The 11,639-nt window shown below is 33.0% G+C and overlaps 1 protein-coding gene across 1 annotated transcript in view; it reads left to right on the top strand.

Moving 5' to 3' along the window:
* LOC110106944 overlaps nucleotides 1-10,609 on the top strand; it is a 12,703-nt gene extending 2,094 nt beyond the window's left edge. The window contains exons 5-19 of the mRNA XM_028692578.1: nucleotides 2,917-2,984; nucleotides 3,138-3,295; nucleotides 3,393-3,495; nucleotides 3,579-3,689; nucleotides 4,212-4,375; nucleotides 4,576-4,696; nucleotides 6,552-6,776; nucleotides 6,867-7,057; nucleotides 7,780-7,947; nucleotides 8,153-8,258; nucleotides 8,358-8,495; nucleotides 8,603-8,767; nucleotides 8,853-9,053; nucleotides 9,968-10,234; nucleotides 10,332-10,609. Coding sequence (XP_028548411.1) covers nucleotides 2,917-2,984; nucleotides 3,138-3,295; nucleotides 3,393-3,495; nucleotides 3,579-3,689; nucleotides 4,212-4,375; nucleotides 4,576-4,696; nucleotides 6,552-6,776; nucleotides 6,867-7,057; nucleotides 7,780-7,947; nucleotides 8,153-8,258; nucleotides 8,358-8,495; nucleotides 8,603-8,767; nucleotides 8,853-9,053; nucleotides 9,968-10,234; nucleotides 10,332-10,493 — 2,348 coding nt within the window. The 3' untranslated portion in view covers nucleotides 10,494-10,609. The remainder of the gene's footprint in view (nucleotides 1-2,916; nucleotides 2,985-3,137; nucleotides 3,296-3,392; nucleotides 3,496-3,578; nucleotides 3,690-4,211; nucleotides 4,376-4,575; nucleotides 4,697-6,551; nucleotides 6,777-6,866; nucleotides 7,058-7,779; nucleotides 7,948-8,152; nucleotides 8,259-8,357; nucleotides 8,496-8,602; nucleotides 8,768-8,852; nucleotides 9,054-9,967; nucleotides 10,235-10,331) is intronic.
* Nucleotides 10,610-11,639: the final 1,030 nt, after the last annotated feature.

Below are 11,639 nucleotides of genomic sequence, written 5' to 3'. Positions count from 1 at the left end.
TGGGTGATTTGCCTCTTTATTCTCATTTTCAAATCTAAATATTTTTTTTTGTGTGTTATTATGGAATTATTCATTTTATATTATTTATGTATAGTATAGGAAAAACACTCCAACATCCAAGGTGGCCACCACCAATGTGATTGGGTTATTGGAAAGGACATTTGACCAAGCTGAGGGGGTCATGGCCATCCTTAAAAGAACATTCATGTCCTCCAATCATCACAAAGTTTGGTAGTTTGTTAATCCAAGAGAGTTACATTTCGAATTTGCCCATTATGAAAAACAGTTCCCTGACAAACCATTCATAGTTTAGTGATAATGTTATTTGGTCATCACTGTTGAAGTGTTCTTATATTCATGTAATTCAACTATAATACTTATAAATTTTTCTGGTTTTGAAGGAGCTTCTTCAAGCGGTCTAACAAAAAAACTGGAAAGTTTGGGGTTCTTTACCAATCGACTTCCTCAGTTCATGCTAGGTTACTACTTACATGAGATGTTTATATTCATTTTACGGAAAATTCGATACTTTTTCTGGTAATTTTATGGAAATCTTGTTAACCGTACTCCTCATCGATACTAACTAAATAATTATTTGTTTACTAAATTTACTACTGATTTTGGAACAAAAATATAATTATTTTTAATTAGTATCACGGAGGAGTAGATTACTAGGATTCCTTAAAATATTCATAAAAAAGTATGTAGCTGACCCCAAATAGTGGGATATAGGCTGATGTTGGGTGTGATGTTGTTTGTACTAAATTTACTTCAAGTGGGACAAGGCCCCTGGCATTGTGTACTGGCATATGATGCATGTGTTCGACTATGCCTTCATATCCTGGGCAAGAGGGTTGCATGGAAAGCACCTTCTTTTTTTGGAAATGAATTGTGCTCTTCTGCGAAAAGCATCGGGTAAGATCTGATCTTTCTAGATTTTATCATGATTGCGATAAATTGTAAATTGGGTTCTTATTATAGAAATTATGTAAACTTCTTATTTTGCTTTGAAATTGCAGCTTAAGATTTTCTACTTCTACAACTTTAGTTTTCAAGCTGGTCTAAACTGATAAATATGCAGCATATTCTACCTTTATAATTTTTTTACTGGAAATTGAAGTGAATTACCACAAAAAGTATTTCGAGTGTTAAGGGAAAATATTCATAAAAATGCAAAACTTCAATGTTTGGATTGAAAGGGAGAAGGCAATTCTCATTTTACACGAGAATCCTTGTGAGTAGGATCTCTATTAATTGTTTTACAGATTCACCTCTAAAATTACAGTTCTTGTTAATCTTTAATGCTTATGTGAGTATTTATATTTCTTCGTTATATTGCAAGTTCCTGCAAGTCAACTTATGGAAAATACTAATTCTCAATTAGTATTCAATTTCCTCGACTTTTCTTAGATGCAGCAAAATTCTTATTACAGTCAGAGGAGGAGCTTCTTCGGACAGCCATCTTTCTGGTCTTTATCTAGCGAAGGGAATCATATCAAAGCCCAAAAAAGTCATAGGAAAAATTAAGGATTCAAGGTTACTTGTTGCCTAACTTTGAGTTTCCTTTCTTTTTTTTAATGCTATATGTGGTTGTTCTTGCATTCATTTATGATAATTTTCTAGTGATCATGGTATGGAGAAAAAGGTTAAATGTCCATGGGATTATTTGTGGCATAGGGCCATTTTAATCCCAATTATCTGATAGATTAACTTTAGGCAAAATTTTTTAAAAAGGAGGTATATAAAAGACTACATTAACAGTGGAACTAATTAAGATAAATTTTGAAAAGAAAAAAAAAAACACAAATTCATTTTTTATTTATAAGAAAATGCAAAATGAATTGAAGGTTTTTAAGAAAACCTAAAACAATTTTGCATTTTCTAGGAAACCCCTAAATGATTTAAGTTTCAAAGAAACTCAAAGATTAGTTTTGTGTTTTTCTTCAAAAAGCAAATCCATTTTATGTTTCCAAGAAAAACTTAAAATGCTTTTTGCATTTTTAACTAAAATAGGAAATTTTAATTTAATAAATATTTATGTTATCGGTTATTGAAAATAATGTTCTTTAGACGTTAAAAATTAATTATTAATAAATTGATTAAATATTATTTAACTTTAAATTGAAAAAAATAAATTTTAAATTAATTCACTTGATTAAAATAATTTATTGTTTAAAATTTTTATTCATTATTTTTAATATATATGTTTGAAATTATAATTTTTAATAATATTATAATAAAAAAAATAATTTTTTTTAATAAAAAATTACTTTAAAATAATAAAACGGAAATATTTATAAAAACAAATATGCTTGGATAAAAACTGAAAAAAGCATTTCAGTTTTTTCTGGAAAACTTAAAAAGATTCTGCACTTTTCTAAAAGAATGCAAAATGTAAAAATCATTTTGGGTTTTCTTAGAAAACCTTAAATCATTTTAAATCATTTTGCGCTTTCTCATTAAAAATAAAAAACAATTTCGCATTTTCTTCCTTTTAAAATTTTATTTTATTGTGCTCCTTGCAAATCCTATGTAAAAATATAATTCTTTCCTGCAGTCCATAAAGTCAGAATGTCTCCAGCATGCCATTCAAGATGCAGTATTTCAGCTCTAAATTTATCCTATGGTGAACATACAATCTACTTCATTTGTTTATATCAGTCGCATACCTTTTCTTGCTGCAGTAATTGGAAATCGTTTCGTAATGTCGGGTTTTGTACATATGTCTACCCTTGCTAAGTAGCTTCCTCTCAAGAAACAGTCTAGCTTGCATAATGCCAGTACTCAGCAGCCAAAGAAAAGCCTTCAGAGATCTCTTTAAAGTTGGTGTTACCCGCACGGCAAAGCCGTTCATCATATGAATGAGCTCAAGGTAATAACCGCCTGTACTAAGCGCTTCTCCATCGAACTCCAAAGGCATGAATGGCATCAGCTATCGCGAGCATCCAGCTGAACGGCAAAACTTCGGTTATTGGGTTTTGCGGGTGAACAATAACACCCAATATTGGCATTAGTGGGAAGGCCTTAGCAGAGAGGATGCAAAATGGGAGTTCAATTGGAGATGAATCACGACATTTTTTAATTTCACTGTATTCTTGGAAGTTGAAATGGGATTTTTAATTGGAGATGCCTCTTAGGCAAAGCCATGCAGCCACCTAACTAGATTTGATTATATTTTTATGAGAGCATACACTTGCCGTTTTGATAGATTAAAAAGTACAACTTACGAGGAAGCAGTCCGAATGGATCCTGGATCAGGGAAGCACATACATGTATGCTATTTTCAACTGATAATGTTTATGATATCTTTCCTGGCATGATTTTCTGTTTCTATGTCTTACATTCCTTTGCTTTGGACCATTTAATTTTGTGTTATTTATTTGGGTTGACAGCTTCCCTGATAATATTGGAGATGATTTATATGTTGAAGTGTATGACTCGAAGGGGAAGTCATGCGGAAGAGTTGTAGTTCAAGTGGCTAGTATTTCTGATATTGTAAGGGTCCCCATATCCTTTGCTTGTGTTAAGATGGTAAGAAATCATCGAAGGACATGATTTTTCTTTTTTCTTTTTTGTAGAGCGAAAAGAGTTGCTGGTGGCCTATTTATCTTGAACCTGAACATGTACTAGTGGGTCGAATGCAAGTACACTTGAGCTACACATCAAATTCAGATGAGAATAATGAAAAGGTACCAAAACTTCTGGGTTGATATTGACATCTTGTCTATAATAGAACATTTTTTTCTTGTGTCCCAAAATGCCTCCTTGCTACCATATGAATGTTTGCTTATGGTTTCTAGTTTATAACTCTAAAGGTGGTTTACTCTTTCTCGATTTCTATAAATTATTTCACTAGGCTGAAGATTCAATATTTTTTTTATCAAAAATATAATGAATTTCACCAATTTGTAATTTCCTTTAGCATACCATGAATTGGATGCTTCAACTTATTGGAGGTTATTAGGGGGGGGTTATTAAAGAATATTTTATGTTGCTTCCAACATGGAGTTAACATTTTTTTTTTTTTTGTATAATTTCTTTAAATAGTTGGGCGGAAATCATATTTCATTCCCCCGACAACCACCCCTCAATCATCTTTTCTAGGCTCTTTGTATTAACAACTTATTATTTATCATGTCAAATAACATCTTTATTTTATTTTATTTTTATTTTGATCCTTGTGATAAAGGGAACTAACATTCCACATGCAGTGTGGATCAATTGCAGAGACAGTAGCATATGATGTTGTAATGGAAGTTGCAATGAAAGCTCAACATTTCCAGCAGAGAAATTTGATGCTGCATGGAATTTGGAAATGGTTGCTGGCAGAATTTGCAGCTTATTTTGGTGTTTCAGATGCCTACACAAAATTAAGGTAATTAGATGACATTCCTTGCAGTATTTGCTATGATTTTGATCACTTGCCTTATCGTAATAGGACGTTGTGCATTTTTTTTTAACGTGATATAGCATATTTTAGCAAGTTACGGAATATTTCACTAAGTTAATAATCAATTCAACAACATTTTACTATTCCAATAACTTCTAATAATCTTATTTTCCAACAATTGTCAGATATCTCTCCTATGTGATGGATGTGGCAACCCCTACATTAGATTGCCTAATGCTCATTCATGATTTGATTCTACCTGTAATAACGAAGAGCAACAGCATGAATAGATTAAGTCATCAAGAGGTACTCCCAACCCTATCCATCTTTATATTTGATATAATTTTTACTTAATTTATGTGAATTGCCGATCAACTTGGCATATTTGCTCATAGGACAAATATGGGTGCATGGAATGAAATATTAAAGTTTATAGGGTGGTATGGGTGATAAGAATGAAATATATGAGTGATATATTTGATATTAAAAGTTTATATGAGTGGTAAGAATGTAATATTAAATTTTTAGGTGTTAGATTTATAAATAGCATGAAATAAAGTGATATGTATGTAAATCCCCCTTATTTTTTTCATCCAAATATCTTTTGCTTTTTAAAGTTAGCTTTTTTCTACTACAAAAGCATACGGCAAAATAGAAATCCAACGAAGCCTAACGTTTTCTAGTACAGGTTCAAATACAGTTTTATGTATGTCTAATGTTTGTTGTTGAGTGGAACGCAGGATTTTTTTTTTTACAATATTCCGACTTCGTTTGGTTGTTGTTTTCTTTCTAGTTTTTTGCTAAGAAAAGCGGCCAACAAATTATTGTTTTCTACCTGCATTCTTTTCTGTAAGAAAGCTGCCTACAAATTCAAAGATTATTGTATAAGAGCTTCTTTTTTATCATGTGCGCTACCTGTTAAATTCAAAGAATTGGAGATAGAAAAAGATTTTAATTTTATTATACTAAATTATTTGTATTTATAGATCTACACAGAATATCTTAATAAAGAAACAAATAATAACAAAATCATGCATAATTTCCCTAATATAATCCTTCGTAAATCAGCCACCCAAATATGAAAGGAGATCCCATCCTGACCGTGGGATCAAGTGTCAAGGTACATCTTGGATTTTAACACTACCCTTTTGGATCCAAGCTAACAAACCTAGAGCTTGTGCTGATCTTAATACTTTAGAAGTATTATGTTGATAACAAAACGTGGTAGCTGCTGCTGTTCTTCCGATCGCAGTGAGAATTTCTTATAATTGAGAGCCCGTGTTCATCAAATCCTTGTATAATAAGCTTAAGAAAAAAAACCAATCAATAATTATTTTAAATCGTGTTAAATTGGGTTCATTTAAGGTTGCAATGGTATTGTTACATTCTTGCATGCTATAATACCCTTGGCCAAATCAGATTGGATTCAGCTCTGCGACTTACTGACATAGTGAACAAGTAGATTTGAATAAATCAGGTCTAGCTCAACCTAGCAGGGACATCTTCTCCTGCAAGCTACGGTACTACTGCACCACTTCGTCATGCCTGTTGGGTGCAGTTGGTAGCAATGAGTTGCCCGACTCGTCAGCTACTTGAAGCACTGAGGCACATTGATGTGGTGGATCGTCGGAAGCATCGGACCTGCTTGAAAGGTTTTCTAATTCAAGGAACAAACACACAAACACTAAGCTTCAAAAGCTTCAAAAAGAGTAATATTTCATTGATAATGTTTCCTACTACAATATTCTATATATAAGCTAGGATGAGAACTTTCTAGAAATAAAAGTAGATATACTATTCCTAAGGAATACTATAATTAAAATGCTCCGCATCACACATCCTAGAACAATTAGTAGTCAGATGGGGATCCTTAGCTCATGCCAATAACCAGATGGTTCAGATTACACATTCAAACTTAAATGTTCAGAACCCCAAGAAATCAGCTCATTGAACGATCATTTTCAGGCGAAACTCATTCATGATTCAACTTGCAACCATAACTGCAAGTTCAGCACATGGTCATGCAGGTCATGAATCTTATATTGTTCACATGGAAAGTAAAATAAACTGATAATGAGCTATTTTCTTCTTGGTTCATCTTTTATCATTTTCATCGAGAATGATTATTTGAAAAACAATTACTGATATGATACTTCTTCAGAATCGCATTCTTGGAGAGATGAGGGAGCAAATTGACCAGGTCCTATCTTTGGTTTTTGAGAATTACAAGTCATTGGATGAGTCCTCAATGTCTGGAATGGCTGAAGTCTTCGGGCCTCCAAATGGAAATCCACCACCAGCACTGGCATCAGCTGTAAAGCTATACACTCTTATTCACGATATACTATCTCCTGAAGCTCAATTAAAGCTGTGCAGCTATTTTCAGGTATAGAATTTCATCAATGTGCAGCACCTTATTGCTTCTGTAAAAATTATTTCATGTAGAAATGCCATTGATATGCTATTGAATGCTCAGATTGCTGTGAAGAAGAGATCAAGGAGGCTCATGCTGGATACGGATGAGATTTTGGCCAACAGCACTGAAGGAACTTTAGTGGATGTTGTTAGCATCTCTACCGGTTACCAAAAGATGAAAACTTTGTGCTATAACATAGTCAAAGAAATTAATGCTGATATTGAAATACACAACCATCATATTCTTCCCAGGTAACAGGATGATTCTAGTTCAATGATTTATAATCTCTCAGGATATTATTCTTTAAATTGTTCCATTTTTTCATGCTAAGACCACTGTAAGAAGGGTAATTAGTGCCTTCTCTTTAAAACAAGTTTTGAGAATGAAGTCCTTTCTCCATTTGGATCTGCTGAGTAAAACTCTATGGTTGTTAAGGCTCCATGAAAAGATGAATCTTTTTTAAGGGTAGTTATTAAGGTGTGGGCAACATTTTTTATAGGCTTCATAGCTGGTTCGCAATCAATAAATATTTGTGAGCTAGAAATGGGAATTGGAGAAGCACGGAAGGGCATTGCAACCAGGATAAACTTTGCTTGCATTCCCCTTTCTCCATTAGGGAGCGTAGGGGAAAGAGACAATGGACTTGTTCAGATGAGTTGTTATGAATATTATTAATCTTTTATGACTATTAAGAAAGAGACAACGGACTTGTTCAGATAAGTTTACGATACAAACTTGTTCCTTTACAATTATAAATCATTAATATATAAAGTAGTTAAATGTTTACCTGGCAACGAATATTTGGAATTTCTTCTACACATTTTAGGTGAAAAGGAATTTTAAACTCTAAAGGGTTTCTTGTCAATATGTGAAATTGAGGTTTTATAACACTTAAGCATATTTTCACCAGTTACCTCCATGCTCCACATTTCTCTCACCACATTTTTTTTATCTGATTTGGCTTGGAAAACAGTTTCATAGACCTTCCAAACATATCAGCATCAATCTACAGTGTGGAGCTTTGTACAAGATTGCGTTCGTTTCTTAAAGCTTGTCCACCTACAGGCCTTTCACCGCCTGTGGCAGATCTTGTTATTGCAACTGCTGATTTTCAGAAGGATCTTGCTAGCTGGAACATTAGGTAAATTTAGTTGGTGCATCAGTGCATGAAACAGTTGTGTTTTTCATGATTAAGGGTTCATTTGGGACGGCTTTCTTACTGCTTCTTAAAGCAGCTTTTTAGTACAAAAATTAATATTTTTTTACTAGAAAGCTGCTTTAAGAAGCAGTAAGAAAGCCGTCCCAAACGAAGCCTAAGAAAACTAACAATTCTACTGTCTTTGCAGTCCTGTGAAGGGAGGTGTCGATGCCAAAGAGTTGTTTCACTTATATATTATTTTGGGGATTCAAGATAAGCGTCTTGCATTGCTTGAATCCTGCAAACTAGATAAGGTAACGTTGGAAACTTCTTTTTCAACGTAGAATATCTGATTTAAAAAATGGGAACCTTTCTTCTATATTTTTCTAAATTGGCTACTAATCATTGAGTAGGTGAAATGGTCTGGAGTTCGAACTCAGCATTTGACAACTCCCTTCATTGATGAAGTTTATGATCGCCTAAAGGAGACCTTGAATGAATATGAAATCATCATGCGTCGTTGGCCCGAATATATACTTGTTCTAGAAAATGTATGGTTGGATTTGTGATGCCAAAAGTCTCTATATCTATCTTTCTTTTTTCTGCTTTTTAGATAATGAGTTAATTTTCATAACTGTTTTTTTTTTCAAATTAAAAGGCAATTGCGGATGTCGAGAAGGCGATGATTGAGACTTTGCAAAAACAGTATGCAGATGTTCTAAATCCATTGAAGGATAGCATGGCACCTAAATCCTTAGGCCTCAAGTTTGTGCAGAAACTTGCTAAAGGTAAAAAGGTCTGCCCTTATAACATTCCTGAAGAGGTGAGTTAAGCATATCATACTTATCCATTCTATCCTTTTTTACTTTATTGCTTTCTGTTAACTTAACCCCTTTTGACTCTTACAGCTTGGAATTCTCCTGAATACCATGAAAAGAGTACTTGATGTATTGAGGCCCAGATTAGAAATGCAGTTGAAGTCTTGGGGTTCTTGCATACCTGATGCTGGGAGTGCGATAGCTGGAGAACGCCTGAGCGAAATTGCTGTAATTGTGAGATCCAAGTTTAGAAACTACCTCCAAGCAGTTGTGGAAAAACTTGCAGAGAATGTGAGTACATACAAACTGTCACTTTACCGTTATATGATTTGATTGACTAGTTATATCTCTAAAATGCCTATTGGTGTGAAGGGAAACACTTATAGAGTAAGCTAAAATCCAGCAAAGTTAAGTTTTTTGCATTTGATTCACAGGGTTTTAGTGAAGGAAATAGCCTAAAAAAGTTGGTTTAAAATGAATGTTATTTCTAAACCAATCACCTAAATGTTATTTCTTAAGATTTATACTGCACTATTTGCAGCCAAGAACATAAACCGTAAATGAGAATAACCTCCCATTGATCTGTTGTTTTTTATAAGCACATTTCTTATCTCCTTAGATAATGTTATGTATCCCAATATTGAGCAATTAAAAAGTGATTGATGGGGCAAAGTTTAATGTGTGACAAACTATCAATGATGGAAAAATATTAAGGGTTTGTTATAAAACTAACAAGATAGAGTTGATGTTTATTAGATTGGAAGGATGATAGAACTGGCGGCTATTAAAAATAAGACGGTGAAAATTAAATTTAGATGGTTTGAAAATATGAAGCAAATTTTTTAAACTTAGGCTTCGTTTGGGACGACTTTCTTACCGTTTCTTAAAGCAGCTTTCTAGTACAATTAATTAAAAAGTTGCTTTAAGAAGCAACAAAATAGCCGTCCCAAACGAAACCTTAGTAGATCGGCCTACCTAACAGCTCCTCATCCCACGGAGAACTATTGACTAAAATGACTTTAAGTTTAAATGTAAATTGATTATTATTAGTTAAGCCTATTGAAGCATTCCCTTCTTTTTGTTCCAATCTATTTGATTTTTTTTTTTTTCTTTATATTTCTCTTTTTGTTTAAATGTCAAAAATACTATAGAAACAACATTATCACAACTCTCTAACTAGTAGTAGATCCACTTGTTGTTATTAGACTCACGCACAGAGTGCCACAAATCTTAAGAAAATTCTTCGAGGATCCAAAGGCATTGTGGCTGAAAGTGATGTTCGTAAGAGAATGCAACCCCTGAAAGATCACCTAACGGAGACCATAAATCACCTTGATAAAGTCCTCGAGGTAAATGTTTTTGTTTCTGTGTGTCGATGCCTTTGGGACAGATTGGGACAAGATGTTCTGAAGTTCTTGGAGAATCATAAAGAGAACAGGTCTCTGTGTAAAGCTTCAAGGGCCACTGTAGCTGTAAGCAAAATCTAGACAAACCTTTGATATTACAAAAATATGATTTTGATAACTATTTTATTTTCTTGGAAACTAAATTATGATTTGAATGATGCAGGTTCTTGATGAAACTTTTGCATCACAGATGCAGAAGTTGCTTGGAAACAACACATTGCAGGAGAATGACTTGGAACCTCCAAGATCAATATTAGAGGTTAGATCGATTCTCTGTAAGGATGTTCACAAGGATTCTAGTTTCAATTACCGAGTGCGAGCTTGATTTTAGATTAGTGAGCTTGGGTACAAATTTTTATTTTTTCCATTTTTTTCTCGTATTAATTCAAGGTTAGATTTGAGCTCCTGTTGATAAGATAGATAAAAAAAGTGTCATTATATCTGTAACAACACAAATATTTGCAGATTTTTTTAAATTTATGTTGTAAGTAAATTCTAGCTTTGATTTCTTGTGTATAATTTTTTGAACATATTAGTAAATATTTATGTTATTTGCCATCTTTCATTCTATATACATTCAGGATGGTTTTATGTATAATATTCTGAAGGTGTGAGCAAATCAAGACATTCTTAGCTTATGTTTTGTTTCCCTCACGTAGAATTAAGAGTTGTCACATAAATTAGTTTATTTTCTCATAATGAAATGGGAAATGAACATACAGAACAAGCATTTTTCAAAGACATTTCTCTTATAAATCAAAAGTATTGTTGAAAAGTTGGGGAAAAAAGTCTGAAATTCTACATTGAAATGTTAGTGGAGTTTCTTCTAAGTTCACGTTTATTTCATATGCTTGCTCATCACTTGATATGCAGAGATATAAGTATAAAACCCAGACATCAAGAAGAGGTTACCTTTACACGATATTAAACATAACGATCTTGTATTTAAACTTACTATCTATAAAATCAAATAGGTAGGGATGCTTATATTACCCCACAACAACAACAACATGCTTTTATCCCACTACATTGGGTCGGCTACATGAATCATTTTTCTCCATTGTGTCTTGTTACGAGTCAAATTCTCATTTAAATCTAATTTAAAAAAATCATTTATAATATTTTTTTTTAGGTTTATTCTACCTCTCTTAACATAGACATATTATAATACCCCACGCAATTTGTTTTTTATTTTACTTACTGATTTATATGTTCGAAGAAAAAGCGTGAGAATCACAAGCAACATGCCAAAGAGGGTTATCTATTTTGAGTACAGAAATTAAATTCATTTTCACTCATTATGTTAATGGGCGATGATAAATTTACTAAGGTTTCATTTAGGACGGCTTTCTTACTGCTTCTTAAAGCAGCTTTCTAGTACATAAATTAAAAATTTTCTACTAAAAAATTGCTTGAAGAAGCAGTAAGAAAGTCATCTCAAATGAAACCTTAAGTTGTTAATTGATGATGT

Source organism: Dendrobium catenatum, unplaced genomic scaffold, assembly GCF_001605985.2.
Source record: "Dendrobium catenatum unplaced genomic scaffold, ASM160598v2 original_scaffold_234600, whole genome shotgun sequence".
Taxonomy (NCBI): domain Eukaryota; kingdom Viridiplantae; phylum Streptophyta; class Magnoliopsida; order Asparagales; family Orchidaceae; genus Dendrobium; species Dendrobium catenatum.
This window is presented reverse-complemented; position numbering and strand designations above follow the sequence as displayed.